Source organism: Mastomys coucha, unplaced genomic scaffold (assembly GCF_008632895.1).
Source record: "Mastomys coucha isolate ucsf_1 unplaced genomic scaffold, UCSF_Mcou_1 pScaffold20, whole genome shotgun sequence".
In the NCBI taxonomy this organism is placed as follows: Eukaryota; Metazoa; Chordata; class Mammalia; order Rodentia; family Muridae; genus Mastomys; species Mastomys coucha.
This window is the reverse complement of record NW_022196903.1, coordinates 122,812,316-122,827,702: the sequence shown is the minus strand read 5'-3', so window position 1 is coordinate 122,827,702 and position 15,387 is coordinate 122,812,316. Positions and strand designations below refer to the sequence as shown.

Below are 15,387 nucleotides of genomic sequence, written 5' to 3'. Positions count from 1 at the left end.
CTTATCATTACTGATTGACAATAACTTTCTGTATTTTGAGTATACTGGAATGCTACATGCATAAACAGGGTGGTCAGATCAAATGAGTTTTCAATATGGAAATTGTATTCTAATCCATGATTATAAGGAACATAGCCCAATTAAGGCACAGTTTTGCCAACAATGACAAAAAGTCAAAAGAGAAGTCAATTTAAAATATGCTAGTGATTGTTCTTTTACACTCAATATTTCCCACTAACTCTTTAAGGAAGTAGAACTCGAAGTTAGTAAAGTATATTGTGCAAATACAAGTTTGAAGTTATTTACTCAAAATTCCTGGAGTAAAAGCTGTTTTAAGGTTCAGATTTTTTCAGATGCAAGAGATGAGAACAACATGTTTTAGAGATACTAACCTAGATGTAGAACTGCCAGGGCCACTCAAGACACAGAAAAGCAAAACAAGGAAGAAGGCTTTATACGGGGGGAGGAGGGGTGTCTATGCTATACCTTAACCTGACCTCATCAGATTTACCTCCTTATTTCATTCAGAAATCACTTATTATAGGATCTTCTAAAATGCATGCAATAACCTGTTAGCATAAATACTGACAAGGAATAACACTAGAATATATTTGAATATAGTTTTATTTAAGCAAAGGCAAATATTTGCCACATTTTCTTCATAAAATAAACACCCCAGGAAAAAAAGCAGTTTAATTTTCATATCTTTTATGAACTCATAGAATTAAATATGCTACTTTTTACAAATATATTTCAGTTTGTATTCACAGTTATCTTCCATATAAGCTTCTTTTGATTTGTAAGATACACAGAAGTTTTTCATATTAGCTTGAAGATCAGAAAACCTAAAATGAAAGAAATTCCACTGTTATCACAAGATTATATAGAATTCAAATGCCTCAGAGAATACAGAACTGTTGCCCTACATGTAAATGTCAAAAACCCAATCTGCTGGCTTTCCGTAACCCATAATTCTTATCAGTAGTATGGTAGTAAACGACAAAGTTATCAAATCAGTACATAATTGTAAATATCAATTAATATTTCAACTAAGAAAGAGTCTAAGGGCAAAGGATGTCAATTGGTCATCAGGGTATAGAGAGACAAATTCAAAAGTAAATAAATAAATATAGAAGAAGACTGTGAGTAGGGCTGTGAGGTAGAGCTTAGTGGAGGAGCATGATATCAACAAGATCAAGGCACTACATTGATGACACCACAGTAAAAAACTAAAAAGTGAAATAGAGCAAAGCAGACTGTGACTAACTCACCTAAATATGCAATTACATACCAGTTATTTGGTCTCATGGTAAGTGCAATATTAAAGACCAGGAGAATATTAATAACATATTGCAGTTGACATTAGATCTTTTATAATGCAGTCTTTGGTTTGACAGGGCAGAGGACAGAACACTGAACTAAGGAGGTTTCTCCTGAACCCTAGAGTTAAAGGAACTTATCCTGAATAAAGGAGTGCTAACATCATCAGCTAAATAAAAGGAGTTGCTAGCTAAGGCCATCATTTCCTGAGTAGGTGGCTAGGGAAAGCTCCTTCTTGGAGTGGGGTGGGGAGGTGGGGGTGCGGGGGAGAAAGAGATTGTTGAAACTGATAGTTGGTTGATCCAAATCAGGAAAGAGGGTGTCAAGGCAATGGTGTGAGGAGAATGTTCATCTGCCTGGGGTCTGCTTTCTAAACACCTGTTGTCACATGACTACTTACATCCCAGAGGGTAGAACTGAATGGTCTTCCCACAGCCACTGTCTGTGAGTTTCATTATAGTAAGCTCCAACCCAAAAGAAAGACTTCAAAGAAAAGAAATTCTGAAAGTGAGAAAACAAAGATATTTATGGCTCCCATCATCATCTTCTCATCAGCTCTATGGCGGTGACTTTGAAACTGTTGACTCCATCTGTATATATTGATTCTATGTCTGAAGTCTGCAGCCTCACACACATGGCACTGTATTACAAGACATGCCCAAGCTATGAAAAGTACAAATTTTCTGTTCTCATGAGAGATTTGGAAGATGATCAAAAGATAGTGCCGAGTTTGAGAGGAGGGTGAGGTTTAGTTTTTACACTATTTCACAGGTTTCTTGGAGACTCACTTTAATTTGGTACCTTGAGGTATCTAATAACAAGACTCTGTATTGGGAGAGCATACCATAGACACTTTAACTTTATTCTGCTATCATGACTGGAGTTAGAAAGAATTCTCTGTCACTGTCACTTGGTCTTCTAGGCCATGTTGTGCTGTGCAGTGCCGTATTGTCTTGTTTTGCTTTTCTTTTCTCTCTGGCTGATCTGTTATGGAAAACAAGTGTATCTTTCTGCATTCATATATGTATTTATTTATTGGTGGTACTGAAGACTGAATTTTGGGCCCTACATGTATGAGAAATGTTTTATCACTGAGGTTTCTTCAACACCCTATATTCCTAATGTTTTTTAAGAGAGTGAGAAGGCTTTTTTAAGTTGCCCAGGCTTGCCTTCAACTCTAGGCAGGCCTTGAACTTGTGATCCTCTAGCACCAAGCTCAAGTTCAATATTTTTTTCATGAAATGTAATTCCAAAATATCGATTTTACTATTTCTATCTTTTTCTTATAATACATAGGTCTTCTTGACATAAAGAGTGCAACAAAAGAACAATTCTATCCTCAATCATGGATCTAGTGCTAAATTTAAACAAATGTAGGTGGCACTCCATTTAGCCTATTTCATCTCTTAGGGCATCTCACGCCTCATGACTCACAGTTGCAGAACTTACCATCTCCTCTTTGTTCATCCTTATGAGACTGGAGTTACGAGACAAGCAGGCATGCTGACTCTCGCTCCACATTAGCTCTTCCTTGGAAAAGTAATAACAGCTGCACCTGAACCAGACCCAGTTCTCCGGACAGGGATGATGGAGCCCTAGAGAAGGAGTGCCTGTCACTCTGCTGAAGAGAGTCACAGACCCAGACAGGGATGATGGAGCCCTAGAGAAGGAGTGCCTGTCACTCTGCTGAAGAGAGTCACAGACCCTGTCACTCTACTGAAGAGAGTCACAAACCCTGTCACTCTACTGAAGAGAGTCACAGACCCTGTCACTCTACTGAAGAGAGTCACAGACCCTGTCACTCTACTGAAGAGAGTCACAGATCCAGACAGGGATGATGGAGCCCTAGAGAAGGAGTGCCTGTCACTCTGCTGAAGAGAGTCACAGACCTAAATCCTAGATTTGTGCTTTTCACTGGTTCAAAACAGAGAACGCTTACAACTCACAACACGGTAAAGATATTCTATAATGACAATTAAAGTCATTATAATAAAACTATGAACTGAAAACACATACTTCTGTTTTATGTGAACTTTTAGACCATTTCTATCTCAAAGAACACATTTCTGCTTCTGATCCATTCTCATTGCTGAGCCATTAGTTTTTCTAAGTCAGGGTGGAAACACCCTTTTATATAATCATTAGGTTCTGGGGTTTTTTGTTGTTCTTGTGGTTGGAGAAATTGCCCTTCCAAAGTTTGTTTTCATGTTAGTCCTATTCCATAGAAGACCATGGAATCTCACAAGATTGTTCATGTTGCATGCAGAGGTATGCAATAACACCAAGAGTACTTCTGTGTTGTGTTGCAGTTGCTTATCCAAAAACTTCTGTTCCATATTCATGTAAGTTCCTAAATGGCTGGGACCATGCCCTGTTCTTTCTTAGATATTCTGAAGTGTCTTACCTATGAAGACTGTCTGCTACTCATGGAAGCAATATAAGTAATAAACATGTTTTCCTGATTGAATCTGTGCACCTAGGCTGGGAAATCAACACCTACCTTCTTGCTGAATAGTAGAAGATGATCTTTCAGAAGATACTACAAGAACAGACCAGATCAAAATTAGTTCTTTTATATTGACACATCAACAGAATTAATAAAAAAAAAAAAAGTTTGTTCTAGAACAACAAAGAAGCAATTTTAGATATGATGTTAAAACTGAAGTAGTTTTCATTATCGTTTTCTGGTGATGGTACCAGAGATCCAATGCCCCACACATAAGAGACAAGTACTTCAACAGTACCCAGAGCCAGGGAGGAACATGATAAGTTTCTGCAAGAGTCACTCACAGTTTGTGATGAAAGTGGTCATTGCCAAGGCTACGGACATCAGGAGAAGACACATGGCACCCAGCACACTAGAGAGGAGCCTCCATGGAGATGAACAATTCCCTAAAAAAAATAAAACTAAGAGTGGGAGCAAAGGTATTGGGCAGTGGCATGAGGTGATAGGATGGGCAAAGTTGTTCCAGGGGTTGCTCTCATCAGTAGAGCATCCTAATGACTCACTTTTGATTCTCATAGCCAGCCTGTTAAATATTTCACCCAAGATTTAAAGCAAACAATGGCACATTGGTTTTTAAAAAATGCCTAAACAACAGAAATATATTTACTTATCGACCATCACAAGTATCTGGAACTAATGTATCTGGAATGTTCCACTAGTTTAATATATTTAATTTAAAATAGAGTTCAGTGGTCAATGTAAGAAATACAAATACCACTTGATAAAGAGAAGTCAAAAACATAAGTGAGTAATTCACAATTTTGAATAACACAGGAATTAAAGTAAAAAGCCTTTTGGTTAAAATAATCATTTAGTAGAATTTAGTCTTTTATTCCTTTATTTGGCCTCAAACCCTACTCTCTACCACCCTCTTTAGGGTGAAAAGGGTATGTGTAGTGTGGGAGCTAAACAAGAACACAACTTGAAACATAAATGGGGAAAGATTGGTTTAGTTCTGAATTCCTCTCTGTACAGGTGACTGCATTCTGAACTAGGAAGCCAAGTGAACATTTTTGGATCAGTTCTTTCCCCTTCCATACTTCCTGGGTCTTTTCTTTAACCCAGCAAGCATGTATCACGGTTTACAGTGTGTCATGCAAGGATGAGACTTCGTAATGGAGCTGAGGAGGAGGGTTGACCATACTGCCATCACTTTCTAGAACATCTACCTGGTTACCACTAGTCAGCTGAATGGACACCACCTTCTCTCTGCTAGCAACCAGCAAGGGACTGAGTCACATCCATAATAGACTCAAGCTTCACCTGGGAGCTCAGTGCCACACAGAAATCCTCTTCTTCTTGGTCAGCGTTTCTCATCTATTTGGCTTTTCTTTCCCTTCGCTTTGCTGCTAATAGTCTCTTCTAAATATTTACCACTGAATAGACACAATCTCCTCTTAGGAGAAAAAAACGAAGATTAACATGCTCTAAGTGAACATTCTATGGAAGCCTATGCTTCATTGCAGTGGGATTTTGCTGTCTTTTCATTTGGGGGTGAGCTTTCAGACTACTAGCATTACTATGGAAAACTTAATTCATGCTTTACTCTCTCCACTTCAGCAGTGTTCCTCATTAAGAATATCACTCTCTTTAAAAAAAAAAAAAATAAGCTAGGTAAAAGTAAAGATGAAAGTGGCATTCTGGTTCCTAACACCTCACCACGCAAGTGCAGATTTTTCTCTCCTTCTTTGTTTCTTTCTTTCTTTGTATCTTTCTTCTTTGCTTCCTTCCTTATTTAGAAATCTATGAATTGACCTCTGCCAAATCCTAATCACCCTTTCTCTATCTAAGCTTGGATCTTACAGACATTTAAAGCAAGCCTGTGATAATCAGAGGAACCTTTCAGAAATAAGCCATAACCTATAACTACATTAACTACATGAAAACTTCACAAAGAATTGATTTTATCTTTGCTTATATCCAACTTGTTTCGTGTTCCAAGTCTGAAAGAAATACATTCATCTTTTGTTTGTTTCAGGATATTGTGAGAGTAAAGTTTTAAAGCATCTCCTGCACGCAATACCCTGGTCAGAAACCAATCAGCTCAACCAAATTCATAATGGCCAGAACAAAATTCTAAGACTCAGTGCCCTAGACAGCTATATCTGGTAATTTTTTTCATACTTTAATTTCTATAATCCTGTAGCCAGGGAATTCACTTCCATCCTTTTTCACTTCTCAATAATTTATTGTTTCATTCAAGGCAAAAGCAACTCTCACTTTAACAGCGAGCAATATAAACTATCTAGATAACTCAATTATTGTGGTACTCACCATTTAGTTTTTCTTATAATCTAGATTAAATTGATACTTCATTTTAACTTTGTGTTTCTAACCAGATTCAGAAAGACAGAAAGACAGAAAGACAAGGAAGAAAGAAAGAAAGAAAGAAAGAAAGAAAGAAAGAAAGAAAGAAAGAAAGAAAGAAAGAAAGGAGGAAAGAAAGAGAAAGAGGAGAGAAGGGAAGAAGAAGAGAGGAAGAAAGAAAGGGGAAGGAAAGGAAGGAAAAGAACAAATGAAGGAAGGAACATTTCTGCCCCCTTTTGGTATATCCGTAGTATCTAACAAACTTTAGCATTAATCTGGATTTTCAACAACCTCTCTGTGTTTACTGAATACAGAACCATACCTTCACCAATGATATCTTCTGCTGTGTTTTCATCCTTCTTAAGATACTTTTGGTAATTTTGTCTCTGCTCAACGGATGACAATTCATTTGAATGAAATGTATTCTTAATATTGTTCTTTGCCTTGCTCTTCTGCTGGGAATTCACACTTAGGGTAGAATGGGTCATGGGTGCTTCGTTCATCTTTATAAAGACAAAGAGCTGTGAGGGAAGCCATGTAAGTATCAGCATATCATAATCTGGGGAGGTGTGTTTTAGTAAAATTGAGTAAAGTGATAATTCTAAAAGCTTTTAGTCAAAGAATAGATATGCCCATGTGCTTTTGTGAATGCACGTTTTCAACTTTGAAACCTAAAATATATGAAAACATCTTACCAAAAACTTAGAAGTAAATTAACTAAAGTTATTATTTTCTATAAAACACCTTAGTACTTAGGCTCCAATCCTGCACCTTATACATCCTATGTAAGTGGTTTACCTTGAAATTCTAATTCTCCTGGCCAAATTAGTTCTTAAATAAAAATGACTAGGCTGGTTGCATAGCTTATTAGTACAGTACTTGCTTAGCATGTATGAGGTGCTAAGTTTATCTTTAGCAACACACACACAAACACATATGTACAAAAAGAGGCAAGGAAAGAAGGAAGGGAGAAAGAGAGAAAGGAAGGTAGGAACTCTTGTCTTTACTATAAACTAAAAAAAAAAATCAAAGATCCAAGAGGCAGAGGCAGGCAGATTCCTGAGTTTGAAGCCAGCACCTGATCTATATAGCAAGTTCTGGACGAGCTAGGGCTACATAGTGAAACTCTTTCTCAAAACCAAAATATAACAAACAAACAAACAAAGTGAAATAAAGACAAAACAAAAAGCAAATATGAAAGAATTAATTAAAACCTTTAAAAAGATAAAAAAAATAGCTTGTAAGAAAATTCTTTAAATCTGTATTGCTCTTCAAGGAGTGTGATTTGTTTTTGAACCTGAAAAAAGTCAATTATAACTCTACACTGAACTCACCTCCAAAGTTTCTAGGCTCAGCTTCCTCTAAGATCACTGAAATCCACCATGAAATCCAGCCAATAAGTCAGGTGACTTTCAGTTTATGCAACCAGAACTTTTAGTGCTCTGGCTGTAACTAAATACCCCAGATAGCATTATACAGTCTGAAATTAGATAAACTAATTAGAGTGTGGGCTAACACATGCTTTTCACTGTTTCCTCCAGTGATGATTATTAGCACCTTTGCACTATGTTAGTATTTAAGCAAGTGCTATTAAAAACAAACAAACAAAAAACCAAGATAGATTAAATACTAAAATATCTAAAACTCAAAGGGAGAAGAAATTTTAATTGTACATTATTTCCTAACTTTGACTCTCCATGACAGAGCTGGGGAACGCTGACCAGAATGTAGTCATTTATTTGTGATTCAGGTTCCAGAAAAGCTTTACTGTGAAAAACTGTCACATCTGAAAGTTACCATGCCAAGCTGGGGTAGTGCTATCCCTACTTTGGTCTGTCATTGATTTCTGTAGATTGGGAATAAGAATCAAATAAAATGAAACCTTGCTTTCTTGTGTACTCTGGATAGTGTTTATTTTCAATTAAAATGTCTTAAGCAGGACTGGAAAGATAACTCAGTAGTTAAGAATACTAGCTGCTTCTCCAGGGAACTTCCCAGAACCCACATGGTGGCTCACAATCCTCTGTAACTCCCAATCAAGGCTATCCCATTCTCTCTTGAAGTTGCCTGGGGCACCAGGTACACACAGAGTGCACATGCATATATGCAGACGTAACACCCGTATGTATAAAATAAAGATATAATAAACAACTTAAAAACATGCCTCAAGGGGGATTTATTCCCTCAAAAACAAATTGTATTAGTTATATGTTCCACACTCAACCAGAAATGATCAGACATACCTGAGGCAAAGAGGAAATTCCAGGAACAGATGCTAAAGCTTTAATATGTGCTAATCAGGAGAGTCAGGAGCAGGATGTGCAAGACAGAACTGGGAGCAGGGAGGAGACTGCTCGATCACATTTCACAGCCCCATAGCAAAGTCCTCACTAATGCTTCACATTTCCCTTTAGCACCCACAGCATGGGTGAGAGCATGGCCTTAGAACTCAAGTCAGATCATGTGTCCATCCACTGCTTAATACCCAGGAGGCTGTGCATTCATTAATAGCTTACTCAAGTAAGGCCATGCATTCATTCCCAGGCACAGCAAGCCATGGATCTTGAAAACAACAAGCAAACATTGATGTGATCAAATATTTCATTCCTATAAGAACACTTTCACTAAAATGTCAGATATGACTCTCTGGAATCATAGCTTAAACTCAATCGAGTCAGAATGACATGAGAATGGTGTGTGTGTGTGTGTGTGTGTGTGTTTGCATGTGTACTTGGTGGGTGTGGTCACCACTAACCTCTCTTTGAACTTAACTAAACTTTAAACAGTTTTCTTCTAGACTATAACTGGCTGACCTGCATGTTTTTCAAAGTATGTACCTTTGAAGACTGTAGTTGTGCATTTTGAGATGTAAATTTTCAGCCTGTTTCCAGACTTATGCCCTAGGAATGTCTCTCTCAAAGACTTAGGTAAAGACATTACTTTAGAATACTAATACTAATAGCTATTAAGAAAGGAGGAAAAAAAGTCTCTTCCCAGCTCAGCTTCAGAAATCACAGACTGGGACAACAAACATCTCAGCCATTGCCTGACCTCCTCCATAATGCTATCTCAGCCATTGGCTGACCTCCTCCACAATGCTTTCTGGGATTTTCCAATTAGCTCATGTTATCTCTCTCTTTTGTTTCTGCTTTTTGCTTCAGAAATGAACTCCATTTCTTTCCCTTATTTCTGTCATCTTGAATAAGTTGCTTGCCTATTTAATTCTTCCTAGTGGATTTCTCTCTGACTACATATACACATGCAGAAGTTTTGTCTCATGTTTTGCATCTTTTTTGTAAAATTGAAAGTTAAGTAACTAAAAAGAGGGAAAACAAAACTTTGCTGTTACTCTCCCCAGGCCAGACTTTCAGAATCACTAAGTGTCTTAAACATTTTAGTAATGAGAAGTCGGGACAGACAGCAAAGTGGTGGGGATCCTGTGAAGTTGTGACCCTAACACTGCCACCAGTAGGCAGTAGGCTGTGGGAGTGGGAGGATAAGAAAGACTCTGGCCATGATCCCCTGCACCACAATGTGTGGAAAGTCTTATATCATACAACTGCTCCCACCCTGGGTCTCTTTTCATACCCCTAAGAGTCCCCCTTCACTCAGTGGCCTGGGGAATGGCTCAATGCTGCTGGCTGTGCAGTTTGAGGAGTCTGCCTCACAGTCTTGGGGCCTCTACTGCTTATGTGCAACTGGGATGTCTGGATTCTGGATTTAAGACTGCAATAAAGAATCTCAAGATGAGTCAAAGTGACCCACACTTGGCCTGGTTGTTGATCAAAGGATATTTAATTTGAATTGTATCAGAGAGAAGTATCCCTCAGATTCATCAACTGTGGAAAGAGATTTGGGGATTTTGTAATTACACTATTTAGAGGAAAGAAAGAAAACATTTCAATTATTTGAAATATAAGTGAAATCACTGGGTTAATTATGAGCACACTAGATAAGCTCACATACAAGAAAGGAATTTTTTTAAGAACAAAAACATGGATGGATAGATGAATGGATAGATAGATAGATGGATGGATGGATGATGAATAAATAAATAAATAAATTTACATAGATCGCACACACACATACAAAATATTGCAACATATTCTACCTGGGCATACTTAAATAGTCATCTTAGCAATTATATGTGTGATATTTTTAGGCAGTATAATCTCTAGAAATTTTGACTCAGCTAGCAAGAAAAAGATCCAGGAAAGGAGCATAAGGGGTTTGTGGCTTTTCTAAGACCCTCTTAAATATTTCCTCCTTCCTTTTTTGCTTTTCATTCCTAGTTATTTTATTTACAAAAGCACTCTCCAACTTTGTACATTTTCCCAAAAATTACATGACTTTATTTTTTTTAATGGCTGGATAATAGTCTTTTGTGTATGTGTCTGTGTGTCTGAGCAACACACACACACACACATATACATATACATATATACATACATATATATATATATGTATATATATATACACACACACACACACACACACACACACACACACACACACACACACATTTATATATTCATTTATCCATCCATAGATACACCGGCTGATAACTCAGGAATGAATAGTTCCATCATAGTCTGGGTATGCAGAAACTACTATTTGAGTCTTGGAGACACAAAGCTGGATCTGCAGCATTTCAGCATCCGCAAAATCTAATCTAGTCAGGCAAGGTTCTTTCCAGGAACATTCATGTGCATATTTGTCATTAGATCAATAGTTAGCAAAGTCTTTCACTCTCTAAGCTGTCTTCTCATTCGGATAATGTTTCCCCTCACCTGTGAGAAGCATTTGATTTCCTTTGTCAATTCTAGCTGTGGTTTTCTGCACTCTTAGGGTCCTACAGAAGATGATTGCCTGTGTTTTTTCTTGAAGTCTATCTTACTTGCATTTTCATGGGTTGCACTATTTTCCACATATACTTTCACTTAAAACGTGTTTGGTTCCCTTAACACTTAAGTTGGCAGTCTTACATTAAAGTCTGATACATTTGATACTTTGATATATTGATACACTGGAGTTGTTGGGGTTTTGTTTTATTTTTAATGTGGTATTCCTTATTCTGTGACAGCTATAGCTACAGGGAGTTCTTAAATGGATCTAGCCTGCCACCTAACGTCTATGCAGAAAATGGCCATAGTTACTTTAGAAATCTAGCCTTGTTGAGAGCTCCCCATGAAATTCCTTGTACCTACAATTCTCCAGAAGTTAGGAATGTTAAGCATAATTATCCTCTCAAACAAATAGACATAAAACCTATTCCTCCATCTACAAAGCTGGGAATGGGAAGTAATTAACAGCCTGTTGATCTGTTGGGCCAGGTCATATCAAGCTCCTACAATCAGAACCAGAGGTGGCTGGTTATATACAGTAATCTGTATATCCAGAGGCTTTTCCAAGCTCCCATAACCAGGACCAGAGATGACCAATTGCCCAAAATATCTCTACATTATCTGTATGACTGAGACCAGGCCAGATCCTCAGTAGGCCCTTAAACTAATACAGGTAACTTATCTCTGAACCCATCTTCTTGGAAGAAATTAAGTTCCAATATAATCATGCTTTCTTATGCACCAGGAATTGTACTGTACCAAGAAACTTTTTACCAAATCATTCAGTTTAAATATACTGGCGATAAACTACTTGGCATCAGACTCCTGAGCTTGGATCCAGGTTGATGAAGTCAATCTGAACTGAGTTTTTATTTGCACCTTTTCAAGGTTCATCTCCCTGCCTACCATGACCACCTGTAGGATCCCCCTCACACCCTTCCAAACTGTGAAGGAAATTTGGGGCCACAGAACTGCCTTGTAAATTAATTAGGTTCACTCACATGTCAAAATAGATGTCCGATGAAAGGTGGCTTATTTCTCTACAAGTGAATGATATTGTTGATAAATCAACTGAAAGCACAAAATTAGTAAGGAAAATCAGAAAAAGAGGATATATTCTATGTGCCCAATGAGATCCAGTAACCACTTCCCACCTCCACATCCACCTTCTTGGTCCTGACCTGAGGTTAGGTGTGGTCTAGCCCATCACTGACCCATCTTTGTCTAAGCCTGGTCTCATGCTGTAAGGTAGTCTGACAAGTCTATGTCTTAAGGAAGAAAACATGCCTCCCTACTATGAAACGATATAGAGATAATATATTTAGTGTATTTAAGTAATAGGTTTGGGTAGTCTCACTTCTGTCCATCAAAACCATGCACAAATGTTTCTATCCTGTTAAGAATTTATAGACAGATGTAAAAATTCATTCATTTGCCAGGCAGTGGTGGCGCACACCTTTAATCCCAGCACTTGGAAGGCAGAGGAAGGTGAATTTCTGAGTTTGAGGCCAGCCTGGAGTACAGAGTAAATTCCAGAACAGAGAAACTCTGTCTTGAAAAATAAAAACGAAAACAAAAAAAGATTCGTTCATTCACCTCACCTGTGGCATTGATGGAATATGGCAGTACCTTTAGTGGGGGTCTTATTGATATAAAGGTGAAGGGGGGATATCCTGGGAAGGGAGATCTCATGCTTTGCTGCTGGAATGTGGCAAGCCATCTACTTCTGCTGCCATAATGTATTGTACTTACAAGGGTTCAAATAGCCAGGCCAACTGGTCATTGGCTAAAACCAGTAGTCCAAGCAAGGTTTTCTTCCCTTTGTTGCAAATAAAATAACAAATTTGGAAAATGAGAGAATAAAGCAGTTTTTAATCTACCATTCGGCAGAAAGGCACACAACATAAGAGAAAAGACAAAATCACAGGTGATGATTTGGTACAACCAGAATGCAAACCAACACACCTTGAGCCTATATCCTCATTAAGTCTTAGAAAGAGAAGGAAATCTGACATGGCACCAAGACAAGAGCTTCACTTGGGGCTTCTGTGCCCCTTGTTTCACAGGGACCATAACTATACTTAGCAGGAATTCTGATTTTCATACAAAAATGATATGCAAGGTAGAGAGACAGATGTCTCTCTCTCTCCCTGTATCTGTTTGGCACACACCCTCGAGTGGGTTTCTTATCTGCTAAGTGAATAACTTCATGAGTCAGTATGGCTCTTTGCCCTGGCAGTGGAACTCAAAAGGATTGTAAAGTCAACACCGTGTGTGTACTTATTCACGCAGTGTTTGATTAAGTGTGGAGGAATGACAACTCTGTAGCTGAAGGAAACCAGCAGCTAGCCAGAGCAAAGCAAGATCTAGAAGTTTCTTTCAGGTGATTTGAAAATCATAAAACTCAAAACTTGTACTGGATCCAACCCTGCTGGGTGCCCCGGTGTCGCGGACCGGGATTTCTTTCGGGGCCCCTTATTCCACGGGACTAGGGATTCTGGCCAGGTGGGCACGGGATTCGGCTTTGACAAACAGACTAGACACCAGTGTGTAAGGTCTGAGTGTATTTTTCAAACATGGAGTCAGGTTTAAATAGTCGATACAGAAAGGTTTGAAAAAGTCAGATGGTACAATGGTCAAGATATATCAAAACAAAGTGCAGGTACATCGCTCTTTGTTAGGAACACAATGAGTCAGGCAGCAGAGTAAATACATGTTAATTTAGCAGGAACTAAACAAGGATTACAATCTGAAAGAAAGCTTAGCTCTGACCAAGATCACCTGGCTTCTAAAAAGCCAGGTGCAGATAACCTCTCCTCTTCAGCTCATTGCTATGGTTACAGACTGGGTAGGCCTAGGTAAGCTCTTCAACTATGTTGCCTTTCTGGGCTAGCTGGGGCTAGCCCCAGGGAACACCTGCTAAGCTAGTTCCTAGGAGTGATTCAGCTGCAAATCTAATATGGCCTGCCTATGTTGACTAAGAATGAGGATTTCACCTGATCTTGCCCTGAGATAGTTCGCTCATTCTGTAAGCTTTGATGCCCTACCCCCAATGCTGGAGGCTAATAGTTTGAATGGCTAAACATTCCAAGCCAGGGTTTGATTAGGACTTTGGAACATTGGTGAAGGTCAGAAAGCAATGTCCGAATTTTCTTTTGTTAGCTGTGAAGAAATGATATCTTGGTGAGTTCCTAGCACACAAGTACGAAGACATATCTGGGCTACCTCTAAGCCTGGGGTGCCAGGCAACAATGTGGAGGCAGGAAACTAACTTTCCTTGAAGTTTACGCCTCAAATACAGCCGTCACGCAAAGTGTGCGTGGCACCCCGGGTTGAATCGTGGAAAAGTCAGAGGGAGAGTAGACTATGCCCATACCAAAGGACAAGGACTTCCTCTTTGTGTTTTGCCTGAGGGAAAGGCTTGATAGACCAGTGTTTGCAGGAGAGAGCTTTTGAGTTTTCAGATGAAGTCTTTCTGGATAGAACCCTGCAGTCACTCTTAGAACCTTAACCAAAAGAAAGAAAAAGAAATCCTGTCTCTGCCAGTCTGCCTCTGCAACACTACCTTCTCAGTGGAGCATCCGTAGAAGTTTCATGAGGCGCGGCACTAGGCAAGATGTGCTACCTACAAGGGTGTGTGATGCCTTTGTCACAGGTGTTGTTATCGGAGCCTGGAAGAAAAGTTATAGCTGTGTCTCCAATACTATTCCCAAGAGTTCTGGCAAGAACTATAGATCATTCTTGAATCCCATGTGCTTGTCTTCTATTGAATGTACACTCAAATGTTTCACTTTCCAGATAAACAACTGAATTTCTAATTTTATGTTTCATGGGGAAAAGGGGGTAAGTAAAAACTGATCATAGATCCATAAATGCATCATTAATATTTTTCCTGCTACAGAGTAATCCTCAAGCTGTCTGTCACTGCAGAGTTTATGATAAGTCAATGGGAAGAAGAGCTGGAACTCTCTCTACTGTTCATGAAGATGAAGTTTAAACAATAAACATAACTAGGGGTGTCTTTCTGACACAAAACTAAGAGGTAAAATCACATTCATACATTTGGTATTTATATCCTCGCTCAGATACCCTTCCAGAGTTCGGGGCCACACAGAACTATATTTATCTTACTACCAAGTTAAACCAGCAGAACAGAATATATGGTTATTTTATCCACAGTTGGCCCCCAAGTTATACTACAGTTTTCAAACCAGAGGTTCATGCTCTAGGCAGATTCATGTCCATGCCCACTTCAATAAAAGCTTCAATGGGCAAAGAATAGAAGCAACCAGTTTGTTTTGTTTGTTTGTTTGTTTTTTCTGTGCCTGCCTTGCCCCGCATTTGCAAAGCACACTATTCTTCTGCTCTACTTTCCTCTCACTGAAAACTCCTATAATCTGTCTCCCCATC

At 38.7% G+C, this 15,387-nt stretch overlaps 1 protein-coding gene across 2 annotated transcripts; it reads right to left on the bottom strand.

Annotated features, from left to right (window-relative positions):
• Positions 1 to 606: 606 nt before the first annotated feature.
• LOC116098355 (killer cell lectin-like receptor subfamily E member 1) lies at positions 607 to 12,036 on the bottom strand. 2 transcript variants are annotated; one of them, XM_031380996.1, is made up of 7 exons: positions 11,979 to 12,036; positions 6,456 to 6,654; positions 4,111 to 4,212; positions 3,821 to 3,859; positions 2,770 to 2,915; positions 1,721 to 1,821; positions 607 to 845 (listed from the first exon to the last, which is right to left on the bottom strand). In XM_031380996.1, the coding sequence occupies exons 2-7, from the start codon at positions 6,634 to 6,636 to the stop codon at positions 734 to 736; spliced, it is 681 nt and encodes a 226-aa protein (XP_031236856.1). In that variant the 5' UTR covers positions 6,637 to 6,654; positions 11,979 to 12,036; the 3' UTR covers positions 607 to 733. The 2 variants fall into 2 exon arrangements, with proteins under 2 accessions (XP_031236856.1, XP_031236855.1); XM_031380995.1 differs by lacking the exon at positions 11,979 to 12,036 and adding an exon at positions 8,377 to 8,481.
• Positions 12,037 to 15,387: the final 3,351 nt, after the last annotated feature.